The sequence below is a fragment of the Equus asinus genome, chromosome 9, assembly GCF_041296235.1.
Source record: "Equus asinus isolate D_3611 breed Donkey chromosome 9, EquAss-T2T_v2, whole genome shotgun sequence".
Taxonomy (NCBI): Eukaryota; Metazoa; Chordata; class Mammalia; order Perissodactyla; family Equidae; genus Equus; species Equus asinus.
In genome coordinates this window covers 96,372,815-96,389,844 of record NC_091798.1, presented here as the reverse complement: position 1 = coordinate 96,389,844, position 17,030 = coordinate 96,372,815, and the positions used below count along the sequence as shown (strand labels likewise).

At 57.7% G+C, this 17,030-nt stretch overlaps 1 protein-coding gene across 16 annotated transcripts in view; it reads left to right on the top strand.

The window, feature by feature from the left end:
- Positions 1 to 10,207, top strand: part of OBSCN (obscurin, cytoskeletal calmodulin and titin-interacting RhoGEF) — a 147,209-nt gene extending 137,002 nt beyond the window's left edge. For all 16 annotated transcript variants that reach the window (XM_070518009.1, XM_070518014.1, XM_070518012.1 and 13 more), the window contains 19 exons: positions 457 to 517; positions 1,007 to 1,084; positions 1,432 to 1,604; positions 1,746 to 1,772; positions 2,480 to 2,632; positions 2,728 to 2,773; positions 2,908 to 2,985; positions 3,295 to 5,296; positions 5,933 to 6,013; positions 6,305 to 6,415; positions 6,554 to 6,721; positions 7,432 to 7,554; positions 7,767 to 7,937; positions 8,192 to 8,276; positions 8,552 to 8,791; positions 9,017 to 9,240; positions 9,378 to 9,453; positions 9,640 to 9,789; positions 9,910 to 10,207. In XM_070518009.1, coding sequence (XP_070374110.1) covers positions 457 to 517; positions 1,007 to 1,084; positions 1,432 to 1,604; positions 1,746 to 1,772; positions 2,480 to 2,632; positions 2,728 to 2,773; positions 2,908 to 2,985; positions 3,295 to 5,296; positions 5,933 to 6,013; positions 6,305 to 6,415; positions 6,554 to 6,721; positions 7,432 to 7,554; positions 7,767 to 7,937; positions 8,192 to 8,276; positions 8,552 to 8,791; positions 9,017 to 9,240; positions 9,378 to 9,453; positions 9,640 to 9,789; positions 9,910 to 10,087 — 4,225 coding nt within the window. In that variant the 3' untranslated portion in view covers positions 10,088 to 10,207. The remainder of the gene's footprint in view (positions 1 to 456; positions 518 to 1,006; positions 1,085 to 1,431; positions 1,605 to 1,745; positions 1,773 to 2,479; positions 2,633 to 2,727; positions 2,774 to 2,907; positions 2,986 to 3,294; positions 5,297 to 5,932; positions 6,014 to 6,304; positions 6,416 to 6,553; positions 6,722 to 7,431; positions 7,555 to 7,766; positions 7,938 to 8,191; positions 8,277 to 8,551; positions 8,792 to 9,016; positions 9,241 to 9,377; positions 9,454 to 9,639; positions 9,790 to 9,909) is intronic.
- The last annotated feature ends 6,823 nt before the right edge of the window (positions 10,208 to 17,030 follow it).

The window sequence follows — 17,030 nt, the reverse complement described above, 5'->3', positions numbered from 1 at the left end:
CAGTCCCAGACATGTCTCGGCAGGCCCCTAGTGTGCTCTCCCTGCTCTCTCCAGCAGGGAGGTCGGACTTTTTAGTGGCTGCTCCTGGCCCCAAGTGCTAGGGCTTCCCAGGCTGCCCACCCGGGCTCCAGCAAGGGGCACATGCCCTACCCCATCCACTCTGGGTCACGCCCAGCTGAGGCGCTCTGGGTGTCATGTGCTCGCCACACCCCACCTCCCCAGTCAGCATCCCCAGCCAGGCGGGGGTGTGGGGAGGTGGGCGCTGTGCAGAGAGGAGAAGATGGCTCTGTTCCCATTCTGCCGCAGCCCACTGGCCTCAGCCCTTCTCCTCCGGGTCCCTGTCTCTCCCACCCTCCCCAGCATGGTCCCCCACCCCCATCCCGAGATAAGACTCACCCCCTGTGTGTGGGGCCGGCTGGTTCCAGACCCCAGAGCTTTCCTTGACCGGAGCCCCAGGTGCTCGGCTGAGGAGCTGCTGGACCGCCTGTTCAAGAAGAGTGTGGTGACGGAGGCTGAGGTGACCTTGCCACTGGAGCCACAGGCCTCCCGCTGCCCCCTGCCCAGACCACATGTCCCTGCAGAACCCCTCCCCCCCACCAGATGCTCCCCAGCTCAGAGACCTTCTGGGGCTCCCCAGGGCCTCACCAGGTGTGGCAGCTCCTGTCGGGCTCTCAAAGCCCTTCCTGGTGGCCAGGCTCACCACTGCCCCCTCCCAGACGGCCCTGGCCAGCGGGCCAGCCACGACCCACTCCAGAGACGCCCCCCTTCCTGCTGTGCTTAGGCGGCTCCATATACCCATGCTGGCCCCCATCTTGGGGCCCAGAGGACTCCCTGGCCTTGGGGGACATGGGAGCTTGGGAGGCTTTGCACTAACCTGCCCCTTGGGACCGTCCCAGGCTCAGATCTGGAGGGAAGGAGAGGCGGTGTAGTGGCAGCGGGGTGGGGAGGGGAGCGGAGCGGGAGGTCCAGGCTGGCTCTCTCACCTGAGCACCAGCCTTTGCTGCAGGTCAAGGTCTACATCCAGCAGCTGGTGGAAGGGCTGCAGTACCTGCACAGCCAGGGCATCCTCCACCTAGACATAAAGGTACTTGCCCCCATGCCCCCAGAGCCTGGGGAGGGGCAGGTGGGACCCTAGGGCCTGCAGGCTGAGAAGGCACAGACCACGACTTCCAGCCTCCCTGTTAGGGCTTGCTTACCTCTGGGGACAGGGAGCTCACTATCCTAGAAGCCCCTTCAGGTGCGGTGTGGTTCTGATGGAGCAGAGATCACCTCCAAATGGCACTGAAACTTGCCCCTGGGGCTGCCCACTGCTCCACACTGGGCTCACCATCAGCGTGGGACAGACCCCTGAGTGCCCCCCCCTCCACCGGCAGACCTGGGAGTCACCTCCTTAGTGCTTGGCCTCATCCACTCCCCGACTCTTCCCGACAGCCCCCCAACATCCTGATGGTGCATCCTGCCCGGGAAGACATTAAAATCTGCGACTTTGGCTTTGCCCAAAAAATCACCCCGGCAGAGCCGCAGTACAGCAAGTATGGCTGCCCTGAGTTCGTGTCGCCCGAGATCATCCAGCAAACCCCCGTGAGCAAGGCCTCTGACATCTGGTGAGTGTGTGGGTCCCAGGGACGCGGCCCCCGCACTGTGTCCCAATCCTTCTCCTCCCTCGGTTCTCGGGCCCACCCTGCTCACCCCCCGCCTGCGGGCCAGGCCTGGGGTGACTCACGGCTGTGGTTTTGTTCCCGCAGGGCCATGGGGGTCATCTCCTACCTCAGGTGAGCAGACCCCTGCCCCTGTCAGCCGCATCGTCTGAAGCCAACCCCAGACCCCTCCCCAGCAGGCCCACAGGAGGCCACGCGCACTGCTGGCCACTCCCCAGATCAGAGACCTGAGACCCAAGGGGCAGCTATTCTGGGGACAGGCAGTGGGCCAACTCTGATAAGAGGTTTCTGCAGAGTGCTTTTCACACACACCCTGTCCCAGAGGAGCTCTGTGGCAGCACGAGGCAGAGCACTGAGCCGTTTCCCTAAAGGGTCTGGATGGTTTGTCCAGAGCCCCCTCCTAACAGGCACTGCTGCCCTGAGGACTCTGTTGCTGTAGACTGAGCTTGGATCTCCTCTACAGGCTGAGCCTGGATCCCACCTCAGGCTAAGGCTGGGTTCCTACTCCACACTGACCCTCGGTCCCTGTCCCAGGCTGAGCCTGGATCCCACCTCAGGCTAAGGCAGGTGGCCACCCTAGGCTGACCCTTGACTTCTATCCCAGGTCAAGCCCAGATCCTCACCCGAGCCTGAGCCTGGATCTCTAGGCAAATCTGAAACACTTGCTAGGATTCTCAGGGCCGGATGGGAGTAATGCTAAGGTCATCCCTAGTCAGACCACCATCCCTGTGAGACCCAGCACTGCCTGTCCTGGTGACCTGCCCCCATGGACCCAGAAATACGGGGCCACGTCTGAAGGTGACCCACGTCTGTGCTTTCAGCCTGACTTGCTCATCTCCATTTGCTGGCGAGAGTGACCGAGCCACCCTCCTGAATGTGCTGGAGGGACGGGTGTCCTGGAGCAGCCCGGTGGCTGCCCACCTCAGCCAGGATGCCCAGGACTTTATCAAGGCTGCCCTGCAGAGGGCCCCAGAGTGAGTGCAGACTCCCTTCCCCTGCCCGGGGTCCTCATCGCCTGCCCGGGGACCAGGTGACCCCTGGCCTGACCCCGGCCTTCCTCTCCCTGCAGGGCTCGCCCCAGTGCCACCAAGTGCCTGGCCCACCCCTGGTTCCTGGTGAGTAGGCTGAGCCTGGGGCAGGCCTGGCGCACAGGGAGGGAAACTGAGGCCAAGGGGGGCAGGGGATCTGTCTGGGCCAAAGGGCGCATCCGGGTCTCCCCTCGACGTGGCTTTTCCCCTGGGCCCCCCAGAAGTCCGTGCCGGCCGAGGAGGCCCACTTCATCAACACCAAGCAGCTGAAGTTCCTCCTGGCCCGCAGCCGGTGGCAGGTGAGCTGAGCTGGTGCTAGGGAGGAGGGGCTGGAGACCCCGAGGGTTGGCCCTGCGCCCCGCGGGCCCGGGAGAGCGGGAAGCCGGGCTGGGCATGCTTTGCGCGGGGTGGGCTCTCGCTGAGCCGTCGGGAGGGACGAACTGCGTGCGCCGGGCGAGTCCCAGGGGCGAGCGCACAGAAAGGCGGTGCCCTGGGGAGGGCGGGGCTTGTGACCCCGCCCCCGCCCCCGCCTCCGTAGTCGCCCGTCTGGGCCCCTGGAGCCGCGAGGGCGGCAGCAGCGGCTGACGCCCTGTTCCCCGCACCCCCAGCGCTCCCTGATGAGCTACAAGTCCATCCTGGTGATGCGCTCCATCCCCGAGCTGCTCCAGGGCCCGCCGGACAGCCCGTCCCTCGGGGTGGCCCGGCACCTGCGCGGCGACGCCAGCGCCTCCTCCAGCAGCTCTTCCTCCTCCTCGGACAACGAGTTGGCGCCCTTCGCCCGGGCCAAGTCGCTGCCGCCCTCCCCGGTGACCCACTCCCCGCTGCTGCACCCCCGGGGCTTCCTGCGGCCGTCGGCCAGCCTACCCGAGGAGGCCGAAACCAGCCCGCCCGCCGCGGCCGCGCCCCCCGCCCCCTCGCCCCGGGGCGCCGAGCCGCCGGCCGCCTCGGCCTGCGTGCCCCGGCAGAGCGTCATCCGCAGCCTGTTCTACCAGCAGGCGGGCGAGGGCGCGGAGCGCGGGGGCCTGGCCGCGGGAGGCAGGCGGCACCCGGCCCGGCGGCGGCACCTGCTCAAGGGCGGCTACTTCGCCAGCGCCGTGCCCGGTCTGCGCGAGCCGCTGCTGGAGCACCGCGCGCTGGAGGAGGCGGCGGCCCGGGAGGAGCAGGCCGTGCTGATGGCCAAAGTGCCCTCCTTCGAGACCGCCCTGCGGCTGCCGGGCACCAGCGCCCAAGGGGCGCCCGGCCGCAGCCGCTCCCTGGACCTCGACTTGCCGCAAGGCGTTAGCTCTTCTGCTGAAGCCTGCCTGAAGGGGCAGTGTCCCACCCCCGCGGCCTCGGTCCTCCCTGTGTCCCCAGGGGAGAGTTCACCCCAAGGGGTCGCAGGATCCAGGGAGACAGAGCATCCAGAGGGGTCCCCACAGGGACTGAGACTGTTTCCGTCTACCAGTGGTGAAGTGGCTGGTGTTCAGCAAGAGGGGTTGTCCCAGGACAGCTGTGGGGGGCAGCAGGAGCCTTTCTTTCACCCCCAGTGTGGTCCTGCCCCCCAGGAGGGCTGCAAGCCCCCTGCAGCTGTTGTACCGCAAACTCCTGGCTCCTTCCCTCCAGGGCCGGGCCCAGACGCCCTCTCCGCACCCCGAAGCCCCTGCCTCTCGAGGGAACCCCAGGGCCCCCCATCCCCAGCCCAAGCAAGCCCCCAGCCAGGCTCTAAAAGGGGGCTGGAGGACACCCCTCTCACTGGGAGACCCAGCTCCCCTGGCTCTGTAGGGCCAGCCTCCCCAGTGGGCTCTGAGCCTGGCCTCACCCTGGATGCTGAGGACCAGGAGGCAGAGGGCCTCTCTGACTCTGAGCCCAGCCCACCACGGCCTCAGGAGCAGGCGACCACCCGAAAGTTCTCCCTGGGGCAGCATGGGGGCTATGCGGGTGTGGCAGGCTATGGCACCTTTGCCTTTGGTGGGGACGCAGGAGGCATGCTGGGGCAGGGCCCACTATGGGCCAGGATGGCCTGGGCCACCTCTCAGTCCTCAGAGGAGCAGGATGAGGCGGGGGCCAGCACAGCACCCCCACCTGAGGGTAGCGAGGCTCCCCCGAGGGCTTCCCCAGAGCTCACCTCCTGGGACGACTTGGGTGGGGGCTCCCAAGTGTCACTTGTGCAGATCCGGGACCTGTCAGGGGACTCGGAAGCCGCTGACACTGTGTCCCTGGACATCTCGGAGGTGGAGCCCGCCTACCTCAACCTGTCCGACTTGTATGACATCAAGTATCTCCCATTCGAGTTCATGATCTTCAGGAAGGTCCCCAAGCCAGAGCGGCCGCCCTCCCCTGAGTCTGAGGCTGGGGAGGAGCTGGCGGAGTTCCCGGAGGCCGCGTGGCCCTGGCCTGGCACGCTGGGCCCGTCAGCCAGCCTGGAGATTACCGAGGAGCCAGAGACCATGGAGGCCCTGCTGGGGGAGACTGCTGGCAGCCGGAAGCGCAAGTGGTCACCTCCCTCCAGGGGCTTCTTCCACTTCCCCGGGAAGCACGTGCGGCTGGAGGAGCCCGTGGAGCTGGGTCTGCGCCGGAGGGTGAGGGCCTCGATGGCCCACATCTCCCGCCTCCTGAGGGGCAGGCCTGAAGGTGACTCCCCCTACCCCCTCCGCCCCCACCCCAGGTCTGGGCACATCCAGGTGCCTTGGGGCGCTTTGCCCCTCCCTTGCGCAGGAGCCCTCCTGACGCAGGAATCCCCCTTGGAGTCCCCCCACCGCCCTCCCCCTGCCCTGGCACACAGGATCCTCTGTTCCCAAGGTCACCTTCTGGGCCTAGACCCCTCCCCACGTGCATCTGCAACCAGCCTCGGGACCTAACACAGGGAGGCCTGGTTACCACCCTGCCCCTGCCCCTGCCCCTGCAGAGATGGGAACTGTGCCAGCCCTCCCTGATGGTTGACCCCTGGGCCCTGCCTGACCCAGAGCCCTTGGCCAGGCCTCCCGAGGCACCTGTGGTCCCTGAGCTGCCAGCCTTACTTGCCCCAGGTGTCCGTGCCTAACGAGTTGATCTGACGGGGTAGGGAGGGGTGCTCCTCACTGCAGACTTAGCTCCAGTTTCCAACAAAACCCCCAGGATTTGGGCTTTTCTGCCACCTGGCAATCTGGACAGCAGGCTGTGGAGGGCCCTGGAGTGTTGCTCCCATGCTCCTGGTGGCAGTGCCAGGCTGCTGGCCACTGGAGGGGCTAGCCCCTTGTGTGACCTCTCATGGCCCTGTCCTCCCTGCAGGTCCCGAGAAGGAGAGTCCCCCCCGGAAGAAGGCAGGCCTGGCTTCTTTCCGGCTGTCAGGCCTGAAGAGCAGGGACCGAGGTGACTGCATCACCCAGGGGACCTGGCTGTAGGGGAGGGAGCCCCTCCTCAGTGTCCAGACCAGCAGGGCGGGCAAGCTCACACCCACGGGGGCCCCATCCCAGACAGGTGCCTCTGGCACCCCAGCTATTGAGGCTGAGCTGTCCTGGAGGTCTTCCTGGGGGAGGCAGTGGTGTTGAAGATGAACTAGGTTGGGGTGGGGCTCATCTCCATTGTCCCCACTGTGGGGTCTAGCCCGCGCTCTTGGGCTGGGGGTCACTTCTGAAGGCTCACCTCATCTCCCTTCCCCAGCGCCATCATTCCTAAGGGAGCTTGTGGACGAAACGGTGGTCCTGGGCCAGTCTGTGACTCTTGCCTGCCAGGTGTCGGCCCAGCCAGCCGCACAGGCCACCTGGAGTAAAGGTGAGGAGCCGTCCTGGGCTGGGGGTGCTTGTGGAGGGCACCGCTCTCAATGTACAGAGGGAACCCGAGGCCCAGGGGAGGGGCGTAGGGCCGTGGGTACCTGGGGCTGCTCCCTAGGCCCACTCTGTCCTGCTATAGATGGGGCCGTCCTGGAGGGCAGCAGCCGCCTCCTCATCTCCTCCACACTCAAGAACTTCCAGCTGCTGACTATCCTGGTGGTGACGGCCGAGGACCTGGGCCTGTATACCTGCAGCGTGAGCAACCCGCTGGGCACAGCGGCCACCTCAGCCGCGCTCCGGAAGGCAGGTGAGTGGGCCGCACTGGGCCCTTTCCGTGGAACGGGGAGAGCAGTCATGGGTGTCTGTTGCCTCCACTTGGAGGTTTCCGCCAGGCCCGTCGAGGCTGTGGGGGGCGGCCTGAACTGGCTCTGCACCCCAGGATCCCTGGGTGAGGAAGCAGGAGGTAGGGTGAGCGGGCCGGCCGGGCCCTCTCTCTGATCCCTCTGCCTGACTCCTGGCCTCATGCTTCCCATGGTGCCTCCCACCCATCCCTCGAGCAGACGCCGGAGAAGGTTGTATCTTTACTACAGTCAAGCCGTGACCTCGAAACACAGTGCTGGGTGTTTCTGGGGGAGCCAAGCCGGGGGCTGTGGGCCTAGCTCTTGGACTCCTGATCCCCAGGGGGCCCGGCAAAGCTGAGCAGCCAGGACAGGCCCCTCTCACCTGGGCGGGGGGCTGTGAACGAGGGCCGCTCCATGACTTTCTGGGCAGGTAGCAGTGGGAGGGAGGCCTGGTGGGGTCGGAGGCAGATACCTCCTGCGCCCCCCGCCAGGTGAGGCACAGGGACCCTCCTGCCATCAGCGCTGGAAAGGGACCCCTGAGTGAAGGGGGCCAGGGGAGGGTGGGCTCAGGGCCTGGCAGCAGAGTGCAGAAGGGTGGGGCAGGCTGGCCAGGGCTCAGAGCTGCTTCGGGTGGCCCCTGGGAGCCTGCATCCGACCCCTGCCATGGGCCCTGCAGAGCTCCCCTCGTCCTCCCCACGGCCGGACATCGGGGAGGTGTACGCAGACAGGGTGCTGTTGGTCTGGAAGCCTGTGGAGTCGTACGGCCCCGTGACCTACATTGTGCAGTGCAGCCTGGAAGGTAGGGCCGCCCCGCTGCCCTCCCGTCCTGGCGGCCCCGGGGTCAGTGGCGGGGAGCAGTGGGGAAGTGCCAGCCTGGTGGGGGCCCTGGACCCCATCAGGGAATCACCCGGCCCCTCTGCATCCCTGGGCGGCTGCCCTGGGGGCGGGGTCTCTCCACCCAACTCCGGTGGGCAGGCCTCGGGCTGAATCACACCCGCTCCCTGTGGCCAGGTGGCAGCTGGAGCACGCTGGCCTCAGATGTCTTTGACTGCTGCTACCTCACCAGCAAGCTTTCTCGGGGCGGCCTGTACGCCTTCCGGACGGCCTGTGTCAGCAAGGCGGGCATGGGCCCCTACAGCAGCCCCTCGGACCAGGTCCTCCTTGGGGGACCCAGCCACCTGGGTGAGCACTCTGCAGGGCCTGGCGGGGCAGCAGGGGCCCTCGGAGGTTGCCTGCCCCGTCACCGCGCAGGTCACCGGTACCCGCTGGGGACAATTTGTTCTGTGTGCTGTGTCCCCACCCCCAAATGGTCGAGGAACAGGTCCAGTGTGTGGGGTCAAAGAGGGGACCTCGTCAGGGCGCCTGGGAAGGGGTGATGGGAGACAAGGTGGGGTAGCTGGGGCTGCAGGCCCCCGTCACCAGCTTCCCTTCCACAGCCTCTGAGGAGGAGAGCGGCCCTGCCACGCCAGCCCAGCCCCTCCCCAGCACGCAGACCTTCGCCTTCCAGACGCAGATCCGAAGGTGCGGGGGCTCGGGGACAGTGGGTGGGCGGTGCTCTTCCAGCTCCCACCCCAGCCTCAGCTACTCCATCTGCAAGCATGGCTCACCTCCCCTGATGCTTGCTTCAGAGCATCTGCGCCTCCTCCCAGAAAGTTCCGGTCCCCTCCCTCCGGGCTTCCTCCTGGCTGTTCGCAGAATGGGAGGCGGGGCGGGAGCTGCGGGAGAGCAGTGGGGACCTGCATGGGCTGGCAGGGCGGGAGGGGTCCACACGAACCTGGCCGGTGCTTCGTCGCCAGGGGCCGCTTCAGCGTGGTGCGCCAGTGTCGGGAGAAGGCCAGCGGCCGCGCGCTGGCCGCCAAGATCGTGCCCTACCGCCCCGAGGACAGAACGGCCGTGCTGCGAGAATACGAGGCCCTCAAGAGCCTGCGCCACCCCCATCTGGCCCAGCTTCACGCCGCCTACCTTAGCCCCCGGCACCTGGTCCTCATCTTGGAGCTGTGCTCCGGGCCGGAGCTGCTCCCCTGCCTGGCCGAGAGGTGAGGGGCCGCCCGGCGGGACGAGGGGCACGGGGCGGGGCAGTGTGCATCGCAGCCCCGGCTCCACCGGCCCGCCCGCATAGGGGCGCTCAACAAGGCTCGGCGCCCCTCCCTAACCGGCTGGGACGGCTGGTGCCCCGAGCCCCCTCTGCGGTGGACAGAGTCCCCTCCCAATGTGCTGCCCCCTGAACCCTCTGCTTGGTCTGAACCGCCCTCTGCTGCCAGGACCTCCTACTCGGAATCGGAGGTGAAGGACTACCTGTGGCAGATGCTGAGTGCCGCCCAGTACCTGCACGGCCAGCGCATCTTGCATCTGGACCTCAGGTCCGAGAACATGATCGTCACCGAGTACAACCTGCTCAAAGTGGTCGATTTCGGCAACGCCCAGAGCCTCGCCGAGGAGAGGGTCCTGCCCTCGGAGGGGTTCAAGGACTACATGGAGACCATGGGTGAGCGTGGCACAGCCCTGGGCGGGACCTGGGGGAGGGGTGGGCCAAGAGCAAGGCCCTCCCCGAGTCCTGCCTCCTGCCCCGTTCCACTGTAGACACACTCAGCCACTCACCGGGGCCCCTCTTGTGCCCCCCAGCTCCGGAGCTCCTGGAGGGCCAGGGGGCGGTCCCGCAGACAGACGTCTGGGCCATAGGCGTGACGGCCTTCATCATGTGAGTCCTCTGGGTGAGAGGGCAGGCCTGGGATCCATCGAGGGTGACCCCAGAGCCCCGTGTCCCCCATCCATCGAGAGTGACCTCAGAGTCCCCGTGTCCCTCATCCAACGAGGGTCACCACTGAATCGCCCGTGTCCCCCATTCATTTGAGGGTGATCTGAGTCCTCTGATCTTCACCCACAGGCTGAGCGCCGAGTACCCGGTGAGCAGCGAGGGGATGCGCGACCTGCAAAAGGGCCTGCGCAAGGGGCTCATCCGGCTGGGCCGCTGCTACGCGGGCCTGTCCGGGGGCGCAGTGGCCTTCCTCCGGAGCACTCTGTGCGCCCACCCCTGGTAAGGCGGCTCTGCCCCGCCCCCTGCCCGCGCGTCCCGCCCACTTCGCCCCACCCGTCCCTCCTGACCCGCCCGGGCCCAGCTTCCGGAGCGTGGCTGACGCCCCCTCCTGTGCTCCAGGGGCCGGCCGTGTGCGTCCAGCTGCCTGCAGTGCCCGTGGCTGACCGAGGAGGGCCCGGCCGGCTCCCAGCCCGCGGCCGTGACCTTCCCCACCACGCGTCTGCGCGCCTTCGTGCGCGAGCGCGAGAAGAGGCGGGCGCTGCTGTACAAGAAGCACCACCTGGCCCAGGCGCGCTGAGGCCTGGCCCTGCCGGCTGGGGTGTGGTCGGGGCCGCCCTGCTGGGCCACCCCTCAGCCTCCCCTCTAGGACTCGCTCCCTGTGCCCAGACACACCAATAAAGAGCAGAACTGGATGAGTCATCTGTTTCGTTGTTTTGTTTGGGGGAGGGAGGAGATAAGGGTCCTGCTGTATTCCTAGGGGCCGCCAGGCAGCAGAACTGCCCTTCCTTATGGGCCGGTGGACTGAAGGGTCCGGCTTCGTGGGGTGGAGCAGCCGGAGCCTGTCAAGGCAGCCTCACTTTCGGTGACCAGTTCATCCTGGCCTTCAAACGGAGGCCCCTTTAGCCCCAGGCAAAGTGGGACAGTCGGTCCCCTGCCTCACCCACATGTCGGTCTCTGAACCACTTCCGCTGGGGCTCCTGGTGCTCCAAGGTGTGAGGATGGAAAACCCATAGCCTGGCTCCCACAGTCACCTCCCTGGCCTGGCATGGCCTCCAGGACCAGCCATGGCTGCCCTTTCTGGGTCTGAGGCAGAAGGAGCCTGTGACTGACCAGCCAGGCCACCCAGAGAGTGGGGAGAGGTGGACTGTGAGCTTCAGGAGGCACCAAGAAGCTGCTCAAGGAGCCTGAACCCGAGTCACTCCCCTACCAGCTCCCGCAGATGATCTGGCTGCTGCCCTCACAAGGGAAACCCCACTTAGGAAGAGTGTGTGGTTCTGAAGTTGCGTGAGCATAAACTGCCTTGTTTCATGTCGACTGGCTCTGATGCTATTTGACATTAGGAGTGGTGTCCCACCAACACCAGTGCTGCCTCTAGGACGAGCGCGCTGTGCGCAGGGACCACCCTGAGCCCTCTGCTAGGAGTCCCTCACAGGGCACCTTCCTGTAGCCCTGCCACTCCTGTTCAGACACACAGTAGCACCCGGAGTCTCAGCCCTTGTGGTGCCCTGTGGGCACCTGCGTCTGAGCCCACGCCTTCCTCTCCATCATGTGCTCACCCAGCCCCTGCCAGCTGTGTCCACACCAAACCTGGCTCTGAGAGCCGGGACCCAGGGAGACTTCCAGCTCCTTATCTCCGGAGGCTGCATTTCTTTAGTAACCTCCTGTGCCGTGCGCTGAGATGACGTGTCCTTGCCCAGGCCTGTTCACACCAAATTTTGCAGGTTCGGCCCAGATCCGACCCTGGCATGTTGCGTGGCGCTTGACTGCACAGAGGCAGCCCCCTCTGTGAGCTCAGGCGCTCAGCTTTCCCGGTCCGTGCTGGGGCTGGCCTTGCTTCTCCACAAGCCCGGCTGTCCTGGTGTGTTCTGCCTCTCCCTCTGTGCCAGTGCTATTTGGGGAATGGCAGTGCCCCCCCCGCCCCCAGCCCCTCCTGGCATCGTGTGGCCTGGCCTGTGCTGCAGCATCGCTCCCTCCTGCCATGAGCCTCTGCTCCCTTCTCACTCGAGGTGGCCCTTTCCCAGACTGAGCCCTGCCCGATGAACTGCTCCCCTCTGAAGCCCCTCCATGTGAGTTAGGAGAATTTTACTGGTAGTTTTTGCTAAAGATCAAATCTAATGTACCAAATGTTTTAAACAGTTGTATCATATTTTATTAAATAGTGACTTTTTCAATTAAGCTTTTTATTTTGAGGTCATTGTTGAATCACACACACTTGAAAGAAATAATATGGAGAGAGTCCAGGTACCATTTGCCCAGTTTCCCCAACGGTAGTACCTCCCCAAACGATAGTAACATGGCAACCAGGAACGTGACGCTGAGACAGTCGAGCTACAGACGATTTCTGCCACAAGGACTCTCATGTCACCCTCTTTCACAACCACATTCCCTCCCTTCCCACCGTTAACACTCCTTAACCCTGGCAACCAATATCTGCCTCACGTTTAGACACTTTTGTCATTTTAAGAATGTTACAGAAGTGGAGTAATCCTATGTCACCTTTTGAGACTGGCTTTTTTTCACTTGGCATAATTCTCTGGCAGCTCACGGACCTAGTTGTGTGTGTCACTAGTTCACTCCTTCTGTTGGTGAGCAGTGTTCTGTGGTGTGAGTGACCACAATTTGCTTGGCTGTTCACCCACGAAGGACACTTGGGTCGTCCCAGTGTTTGGCTCTTTCAGATAAAGCTGCTGTAAACGTTCGTGTGCAGATTCATGTGTGACTGTCATCTTCGTTACTCTGGGATCCGTGCCCAGGAGTGCCATTGCTGCAAAACGCTATTCCATCTGCCCTCCGCACGCCCCCTGCGGTGGAGTATCTGTTCGTGCCTTTTGCCCGTTTTCTCATTAGACTGCTCGTTTACCTGCTGTTGAGTTTTGAGAGTTCTGTGTACATTCTGGATCCTAGTCCTTCCTCAGATACGTGGTTTACAAATATTTTCTCCCACTTTGTACCTTGTCTTGTCCTTTTTTGAAGTGCAAAAGTTTTAATTTTTAAAAGCATTTTTAATTGTGGTGAAACACACTTAACATAAAGTGCGCCACTTCTAAGTCTGCAGTTCAGTATTGTCAATTACGTGCACATTGTTGTGGAACCATCACCACCAACCATCTCCAGAGCTGTTTCGTCTTGTAAAACTGAAACTCTGTCCCCGTTGAACAACTCCCCACTCCCTGTCTCCCCAGCCCCTGGGAACCACCCTTCTACTTTCTGTTTCTATAAGCTTGACTGCTCTAACACCTCATGTAAATGGAGTCGTACTGTGTTTATCTTTCTGTGTCTGGCTTGTTTCACTTGGCGTGACAGGTTCATCCCTGCTGTAGCACGTGTGAGGATTTCCTTCCTTTTTAAGGCTAAATAATATTCCACTGCATGTGTGTACCATATTTTGTTTATTCATTCATCTGTCAAAGGATATTTGGGTTGCTTCCACCTCAAGCAGCTATCGTGAATAATACTGCAGTGAACATGGGCATGCAAATATCTCTTTGAGGTCCTATTTTGAATTCTTTGGAGTATATTTTCGGAAGTGAGATTTTTGGATAATATGGTAATTCTATTTTTAATTTTTTGAGGAACTGCCATACTGTTTTCCATAGTCGCTGCACCATTTTACATTCCCACTGACAGAGTACAAGGGTTCCCATTTCCCCATGTCCACATCAACACATTATTTTCTATTTTTTTAATAGTGGCCATCCCGATGGGTGTGAGGTGCTATCTTTTTGTGGTTTTGAATTGCATTTCCCTAATGATTAGTGATGTTGAGCATCTTTTCATTTACTTGTTGGTCACTTGTATATCTTCTTCAGAGAAATATCTATTCAAACCCTTTGTCCATTTTGTAGTTGGGTTATTGATTTTCTTGTTGAGTTGTAGGAGTTCTTTATGTATGCTGGACATTGGTTCCTTATCAAATATGTGGCTCACAAGTATTTTCTCCCCTTCTGTAGGATGTCTTTTCACTTTGCTGATTTTGTCCTTTGAGGAAAAGAAGTTTTTAGTTTTGATGTGGTCCAATAATTTACTTTGTGAAAAGTTTTTGCGTTTTATGAAGTCAAATTTATCAACTTTTCTGTTATGGATCATGCTTTTGGTGTCAAGTCTAAGAACTCTGTACTTAGCTCTGTACTTAGATCCTGAAGATTTTTTTCTAAAAACGTAATTGTATATTTATAGCTGTACATTTTGTATTTAAGTCCACGATCCACTTTGAGTTAATTTCTTTGCATAAGGTGCGATCCTCAGCTTGAGGTTCATTTTCTTTTCTTGCCTGTGGGTGTCCAGTTGCTTCAGCACCATTGTTGAAAAGGCTCTCTTTCCTCCATTGCTTTTGCACCTTTGTCAGAAATTAGTTGGGCATATTTACATGGGTCTATTTCTGGATTCTCTGTCCTATTCCGTTGATCTACGTGTCTGTTTCTCCATAATACCACACAGATTCAACTACTTTAGCTACGTGGCAACCCTTAATATCAAGTATTAAGAGGTTCCTCCGCATTTATTCTTCTCTTTCAAAATTGTTTAGCTGTTCCAGCTCCTTTGCCTTTCCATGTAAATTTTAAAATAACCTTGTCCATCTATACAAAAATACGGCTGAGATTTTGGTAAGGAATTGTGTTAAACCTGTGTATCAATTTGGGGAGAATTGACATTTTTACTATGTTGAATCTTTTAATCTATGAACATGGTATGTCTCTCCATTTATTCAGGTCTCCTTTGATTTCTTTCATCAGAATTTTGTGATGTTTAGCATAGAGATGACAAAGTCTTGTTAGAGTCAATGTTTTGAGTGATTGTAAATGACACTGTATTTTCTATTTTGGTGTCCACATGTTCCTTGCTAGCATATACATACACAACTGATTTTTGTATGTTTATCTCATATCCCACAAACTTGCTGAATTCACTTAGTTCTAGGAGGGTTTTTTTTGTAGATTCCTTGGGATTTTCTCTGTAGACAGTCATGTCATTTGCAATTAAGGACAATTTCATTCTGTATCCCTTTTCTTTTCTTCTTCCTTTATTGCACTGGCTAGAACTTCCAGTAACGTGTTGCAAAAAGTGGTGAGAATGGATATCCTTGCCTTTTTCCTGAGCTTAGGGAAAATCATTCAGTCTTTCACCATTAAATACAATGCTAGCTATAAGATTTTTGTAGAGGCTCTATATGAAGTTGAGGAAGTTCCCCTCTATTACTATTTTTCTGAAAGTTTTTACCATGAATGAGTGTTGAATTTATTCAAATGCTCTTTCTGCATCAAATGACACGATCTTGTGATTTTTCTTCTTGTTAACATGTAGATTACATTATTGACTTTGAATACTGAACCCGAATTGCATCTCTGGAATAAATCCTACTTGGTCACGTGGTATAATTTTTTTAATATATTGCTGAATTTTATTTGCTAATATTTTAAGGGCGTGTGTCTATAATTCGTGACAGGTATTGCCATTGTTGGGTGGAATGGAATGGTCTATAAATGCCCGTTAGATTCTGTCAGCTGATGGCTTTGTTAGGCTCTCCCACATCCTTACTGATTTTCTGGGAGTTGTTCCATCAACTATTGGTAGAGGAGTGTTGAGGCCTCCTGCTGTAACTGTGGGTTTGTCTATTTCTCCTTCCACTTCTAGTTCTATCAGTTTTTGCTTCAGACGTTTTGCACCTCTGTCCTTGGTGCATGCGCATTTGGGATTGCTCTGTTTTCTTGCTGGGCTGGCCCTTTCCTAATTCTATGATGCCCCCGTCTGTCTTGGTAATTTTCTTTGCTCTGAAGTCTACTTTGTGTGACACTAGTGTAGTCACTCCTGCTTTCCTTTGGTTAACGTCCGCATGATACATCTTTTTCCATCCTTTAACTTTCAACCTGCCTTTATGTTGCAGTCAAAGTGAGTTTCCTGTACACAGCATATAGTGGAGTCATGTTTTTTAATCCACTCTGCCAATCTCTGTCTCTTTAATATTGTAGTTAGACCATTTACATTTAATGCAATTATTAATATGTTAGGGCTTAAGTCTGCCATTTTATTTTTGTTTTGTTTCTTCTTTCTGTTCTTTGTTTCTCTTCTTTTTCCTGCATTCCCCTGGGTTGCTAGAATGTTTTTAGAATTTGGTTTTGGTTTATTTATAGTGCTTTTGAGTGTACACCTTTGTGTAGCTTTTTGGTGGTCACTCGAGGCTGTACGTTATGTACATGTAACTTATCACAATGTATGGATATTGTCATTTTCCAGTTCAAGTGAAGTATAGAAACTTTACCTTCCTGTAGGCTCCTCCACCTCCCTTGCTTATAATACCATTGTCTCACATATTTTCTTTACATACATTTAGAACTACAGTTGTTGACCAAAGAAAAACCCACTACAATTCAAACATCGGACATTTATTTGGGTAATTAGAATTGCAATTCAGGAGACAGATTCAGACAAAAACCCAAAATGTGCTCCAAGGAAGACAAAGAAAGCAAGAATTTTTAAAGGCAAAAAAATAGATAAATTACATAGGTTGTTTTGCAGAATTTGTGATCGGTGCTGGCAACAACTGTTACATCTTGGCTATATGTGACCGGTTGCTAAGCCATCTCTAAGGCGAAAAGTTCTCATCTATGGGAGTAAGCGTGCTTCCTGAAAGAAGGTCAAGAGGACAACAGTGAAGCACAGTTCAAAGTTACGTTCCATCTGGGTAGAGAAGTGGTGTGCGTGCTTACGCCCGTTTCTTTAATGGCCTCCCAGCTCCATTTTAGAAGCGTTGACATGTGTTACTCCATTCTGTTATTGCTGTTCACACAGTTTGATAGATTTGCACCAATCATCAGAGATAATTTAGAAAGTCAAGAGGAGTAGGAAGGTCTGTCGTATTTATCCATACTTTTGCTCCATGATCTTCCAAGTCTCTTTCTTACGCCACTACTTTTCTGTTTAAAGAGCTTCCTTAGCCATTCTTTTAAGGTAGGTCTGCTAGCGACCAACTGTCCTAGTGTTTCTTCATTTGAGAATGACTTTCCCCTTCATTCCTGAAGGATATTTCCTTTGGGTACTGGATTCTGGTATAACAGATCTTTACTTTTAACCTTTAAAAATATTTTTCCATTTCCTTCCAGCTCCCATGGTTTCTGATGAGAAATTTGCTGCCGTTTGAGCTGGTTTTTCAGTATAGGTCAGGGGTTGTTTTTCTCTGTCTGATATTGAGGGTTTTTCTGTTTCTTAATTTTCAAAAGTTTATTAGGATGTGTCTTGGTGTAGATTCTTTGGGTTTATTCTGTTTGTGGTTTTCTCAGCCTCTTGAATTTGTAGGTTTATGTCTCTTCCAAAATTTGGAAAGTTTTCAGTCATTACTTCTTTCGGCACTTTTTCAACCTTACTGTGCTCTCTGCTCCTTCTAGGACTCTGATGACACCAATGTTGGCTCTTTTGTAGTAGTCCCGTAGACCCCTGAGGCTTCATCTGTACTTTTTTCACTCCGTTTTCTCTCTGTTTGCTTACAGGCAGGGTACTTTCTTTTCCCTGTCTTCAGGTTCACTGCT